Genomic DNA, 5,253 nt, shown 5'->3' on the forward strand with positions numbered 1-5,253 from the left:
GTGAAATATCCCTTTAATGCAGAAGGCGGCTACAGAAACTGAATCTAGTAAAAACAGAAGTGGCTTTTTGTCAGGTAGGTGACGTGTTTTGACCGAAAGCTCAGGCCAGTAGATTCTCACTGAGGAATAATTTGTTGCATCTGGAGGGCTGTTGGGTGGAGGCTGGATTTTGGCATCTGTTGCGTGTGTGTGTTTCTAAAGGTGGGACGTTGCATCGCTGGAGAGTCTGTTGAAGACACAAAAGCAGCATTGTGCCCTGGTCATGTGATGCCTGTTCGGAAAGCTCCGACCATGTGATCCTGCCTCACAGAACGCTGAGTCGAACTTACAAACGCTGCCTCACCCTTGAGATGTGAGCATAATAGAGAGACAGACTGAGAAAGGAAAGATTCAGGGCCATTAAAGAAGGAAGACGTAGAGAAACAGGTGTGGATGACAAAAAGGGAAATGAAAGCAATAGTGTGCAACAACTCTACGGTGCAGACTACGTGCACTTCTCTCATTCGGTCCTTACTCACTCTTTCCCTGATGGTGCTGTGGGGAAGGGGAATCTTCTCTGGAGTCAGTTTTTTGAAATGTGGAGATTTTGCAAGGACAAGGAGTGGACCAGGAATATCTTGGAATGTTTCCTAGGGAATTGGAATACGTCTTGGAATGGAAGGGGAACACAGTGGAATTCCACAGCTGCACCAGGAACAATAGGTTGGAAACAGATGAATTACTGCTTGAACTTCCTTGATGCTATCTAATTACATAGCTTGTGTTGAATTGAAACTTCAAGTAATGGTACACTCATGATGCTATTCAGCCAGAAAGTTGTTGTGGGCTATGCAGAAATTTTATATGGTTTCTGTTTATTTATTGAGCTGAAAATACAAGATATGTTGTTCTTTAGCAGCAGTTATGGGGAAGGCTCTAATGGGGAAGCTGAAAGAAACTTGTCATTTGGTGATTTGCAGATAACATGATCCAGACGCATCTATGAGGAAGAGTGTATGCATGTGTCACGTTTAGTTGCCACACCCCTCTTCATCCCTGCAGACCTTGTGACTGCGTTGCCGTGGCAATTGGGCAGGGAATTTATTAGAGCACTTTAACAGTCTTCAGTGTCTGTTCGTATGGCAATTTCTGTTTACTCTTTGCGATTAATGAAAGGAAAAGCAAACAGCTATGGTGCCATGAAGACATTTTATGTGGTGTAAGTTAAAAAAAAAATGTTCAGAATTTTTTTTAATTTACTTAGATTTATGTTGGGCTGGGTGATAAAACGATAACTATAATTATCACAATATAATTTTCCTCAACAAAATGATAAGAAGAGTTCGATAAAAATGTTTGATATAATGTTTATGCACCAAAAGCGGAACGAAACAGCGCTACTCATTTAAACCGCGCCAAGCAGAGCATTTATCCATTCGGCTCAAAGTTTAAATGGCAGCGCAGCACGAGCTCACTAGAGCAGATGCGTTTACTCGTTGATAAGTCTTGGTCATGCAACACTAGCTGTGAGATCCAGTGTGAAGCACTTGAATTCAGCGAAGAACACAAATGACTCACTGATTTAAACTAGTTTAAAGCCAGATGAAACAGTGCTGATAAACAGGAGAAACACTGTGTGCAACGATACAGTCAAAAGACTTTTCAAACTACAAATCGCCATCAAAACAACAAATAACACCCTTTTTACCTTGTCAAAAACCGCTCTGTTCACAGCGACCCGTTTTGGTGCATGACTCTTTAAATGCTAATGAGCTCTGCTCACCCCTCCCCTCTCTTCCGAGGAAGAGGAAAGGCGATTAGCAAATAGGCTAATCATAAAAATATAAAATGTGGGACTTACTTCTGGAGGTGCAGCTGGAATACAAACAGTGGGTACTGATCCATCCTTGAATTTTAACTTTTTAGCAAAACCTGCCTTGAATCGTTCCTCGTTCAGAAAGCAGTCTAGAGTAAAATGATTTGCGCAGATATAAACGCATTTAAGTAGATCGGGGGGCGCACTCCCTTAAAAAAACAAAAGTAATCCACTGCATCTTCAGCGGCTCAGATGTCGGGAGTAAATGACGACTGCTATGTTCATTCTTACATCCAACAACAAAACACCTTTAGGCGTCGAAACAATGGCGGACTGTTTACAGCTCACTCACTCACCCGTCAACAGTCGTGGGAGGGGCCTGTGCAAAGTGATGTCACTTTGCCAAGAATCTGTGAACGGCTTGATCTGAGAAAGTGCTTATGATATGTGGGAGTTAAAAAAAAAAGCACTGGATGGATTTTTATGATTATAGGGTATTATTTGTGTACACACACTGCCAACACATATTTAAGTTCAAACACCATGTAAATGTGAAAAGTGAATTTTGCATCCGATGTCCCCTTTAACAAAATGAATAAAAATACACCAAATAAATAAGAAATATGGAACATTTATTAGCAAAACGAATAAGAAAGTTGGAAGCACGGCATACACCTTGATGTAAAATAAAATGAATAAATTACACTGTTTAAATAAAGTAAAAACTATTCGACAACAGGAACATTTGTTGATGATTTTTTTTCATTGTTGACATTATTAATAATGTTGAATAATCGTTTCAGCCCTATTTGAAACACAACTTTGTAACAGCACACAAGTCGTATGTGGTGATGAAATGAAATATAACGGATATTTTGGACAATTTAATTTTAAAATTAGTCTTTGATTGGAAGCATTTGCTTTTTTTCTAACATTTTCTAAGTGATTACAATCTTTTTTTTCTTTTTTCAATAACATTTAAGATTTAAATACAACAATTATTTATTATCTTAAATAATTTTTTTTTTTTTTTAAATGGCTTTTTATGGCCTTTACACAAACATTTTTTTCTTCTTTTGTATTGCAGTGAGATTTCACATGCATTCTGCTTTTTCTCCATGTTAATGTTTTAGTTATCTGATGTTCAATTAATGGTTTCTATTCACAGTTTCTCTTTCTGGTAACCTTTTTACGGTGATAATTCTCAGTAACTGGAATTGTAATTCATTTCTAGTCATATGGCATACTTTTATGGTGCTTTTTCTAGTTGGACAGCATTCATTCGCTTTCACTTTTAGTGCATGGAAAAGAATGAATGTTCTGCCAAACCTCAGTTTTTTGTTTTTCATGGATAAAATAAGTCATACAGGTTTGGAAAGACATGAGAGTTGAGTAAATAATGAGAGTTTCAGTTTTAGTTGAACCATCCCTTTCATTTTCAGTGGTTTGAGCATGTGCATGTTACCAGTGTATTGCATCGCTCTGTCACTTTAGCTGTCTGGAGCGTCGTTGCAAAGTCACTCAATAATTCAGCTGCTAGACTGACCCGGTGATGCTTCTTGTTTCTCTTTTTACGAAGATGTATTGAGAAGGACTTTTAATCTGCCACTGTTTTGCAGCTGTAATAATTTTAATTTCAGCTCCACAAACCAAAGCATGTTGGTTGTTGCCATGGCTTCAATGTTTCACAGGCAGGCTTCCTGTTTTGATGTCCTGTTCCTTAGCAAGAGTGAGTTTCCTGTTGAACCAGGCTGAGAGAACGGGAGAGCAGGTCGTTTTGGCTTTGCAAAAGAGGTTCATGAATGTTTGAGATGTTGTTTCTTTACAGTGCTAATGATCTTTTTTTTCACTTCATGTCTTTTGTCTCTTGTCATGCTGTCCAACTGCAGTCCTGGAGTTTGCCACAGGGGGTCAGCAGAGTGTGGGGTATGAGTGATGACGTCTGTGGTGCTTGTAGACAGTGGAGGAGCAGTGGTGGAGTATGTTACGGCAGTGGATGACCATATACCGGTAAGATTTTTACAGCTTTATTTTTTTTAGCATATTGGTCCCTTTATATTATGTTGCTGCTAGTCTAACCATAAAATGGCTCATTTTTGACTACTGGCATGAATTTAGTTGACTTTGTAGTAGGGCTGGGCGATATAGCTAAACAATATATTAACGATATATGTTTCATATCGTTCGGTATCGATAATTATTGACATTTTTTACAACCTTTTTTAAAACAGAGCAATAAAATTTTTCTTTTTTTTTTTTTAAGTCAAACTAATAAATACAATTTAAACAAATATTTCTTATGTTTTATATGCAGATTAAATAAGTCTTAAAGTAGGCTACTGTTCACATGCGTTTTACTACTATATAGTATAGTAATATAGTAATAATTTAGTACTTTCTCCTGTTTTATTGTTGGTTTCCTCTTTTCTGATCATTTGGAATGAGGATAAAAAGTAAAAAAAAACAAAACATGCAAATAAGTTCAAACACCAATTCAATATCTATTATTTCCTGAATATTATGACATTCAAGAGGGCTGCCCCCCTTTTGACTTGTTTCCCGGAGGCCACAGGAGGGCGCAATGAGCAAAATAATGCAGCGCATTAATTGTCAATTCAAATAACTGTCTATAAAAACGTGCATAACGTCTAAATTAACATATATAAATCAAATATAATTTTGTAAACTGCATAAACAATTATAAACAAAACAGCATCACGTGTTTATGCATTGCTTAGCCTAATACAAAGAGCCAAATCGCCGATCACACAGATTGCATTTAAAAACATATGAGACACAGTGAAATGAAATAAACCTTCACAAATTCGCGTCGCGTTTTCTAAACGTTAAAACTGTTTTAACTTTGCATGACTTTCTTTGCATCTATATTGGTCCCTTTATATTATGTTGCTGCTAGTCTAACCATAAAATGGCTCATTTTTGACTACTGGCATGAATTTAGTTGACTTTGTAGTAGGGCTGGGCGATATAGCTAAACAATATATTAACGATATATGTTTCATATCGTTCGGTATCGATAATTATTGACATTTTTTACAACCTTTTTTAAAACAGAGCAATAAAATTTTTCTTTTTTTTTTTTTAAGTCAAACTAATAAATACAATTTAAACAAATATTTCTTATGTTTTATATGCAGATTAAATAAGTCTTAACCCTCTAAGCGCCAAAGTCGCAATATTGCGACAAGACGTCATACTTAATCAAATAGACTGTAGTTCCTAATATGGTGTACTCTCATTTGTATTCCCTACCACTAGATGGCAGACATGTAATACTTTGATTCTAGACCAAAATTACGTCACGCTCCTATTCAAAGTGTTTGAGGAAAGAGCAGAGCAAGTGAGCTATCGTGTCATTGATGCGGAAGCAGTTCAGTTCATAGCGTGCGGGTAAGCTGTGAGATTTGTGAGAGAAAATCACCAAATGGCTAATAAAA

General features: G+C 37.0%; 1 protein-coding gene across 4 annotated transcripts in view; it reads left to right on the forward strand.

Annotated features, from left to right (window-relative positions):
• Positions 1-5,253, forward strand: part of LOC107714223 (ETS-related transcription factor Elf-2-like) — a 25,041-nt gene that overhangs the window by 5,597 nt on the left and 14,191 nt on the right. Inside the window, exons 1-2 of one of the 4 annotated variants that reach the window (XM_016520022.1) lie at positions 256-702; positions 3,685-3,805. In XM_016520022.1, coding sequence (XP_016375508.1) covers positions 3,731-3,805 — 75 coding nt within the window. In that variant the 5' untranslated portion in view covers positions 256-702; positions 3,685-3,730. Of the gene's footprint in view, positions 1-255; positions 703-3,450; positions 3,590-3,684; positions 3,806-5,253 lie in introns of those variants that run through there. The other 3 variants (XM_016520020.1, XM_016520019.1, XM_016520018.1) reach the window with 3 other exon arrangements.

Source organism: Sinocyclocheilus rhinocerous, unplaced genomic scaffold (assembly GCF_001515625.1).
Source record: "Sinocyclocheilus rhinocerous isolate Xijiao unplaced genomic scaffold, SAMN03320098_v1.1 scaffold1591, whole genome shotgun sequence".
Taxonomy (NCBI): Eukaryota; Metazoa; Chordata; class Actinopteri; order Cypriniformes; family Cyprinidae; genus Sinocyclocheilus; species Sinocyclocheilus rhinocerous.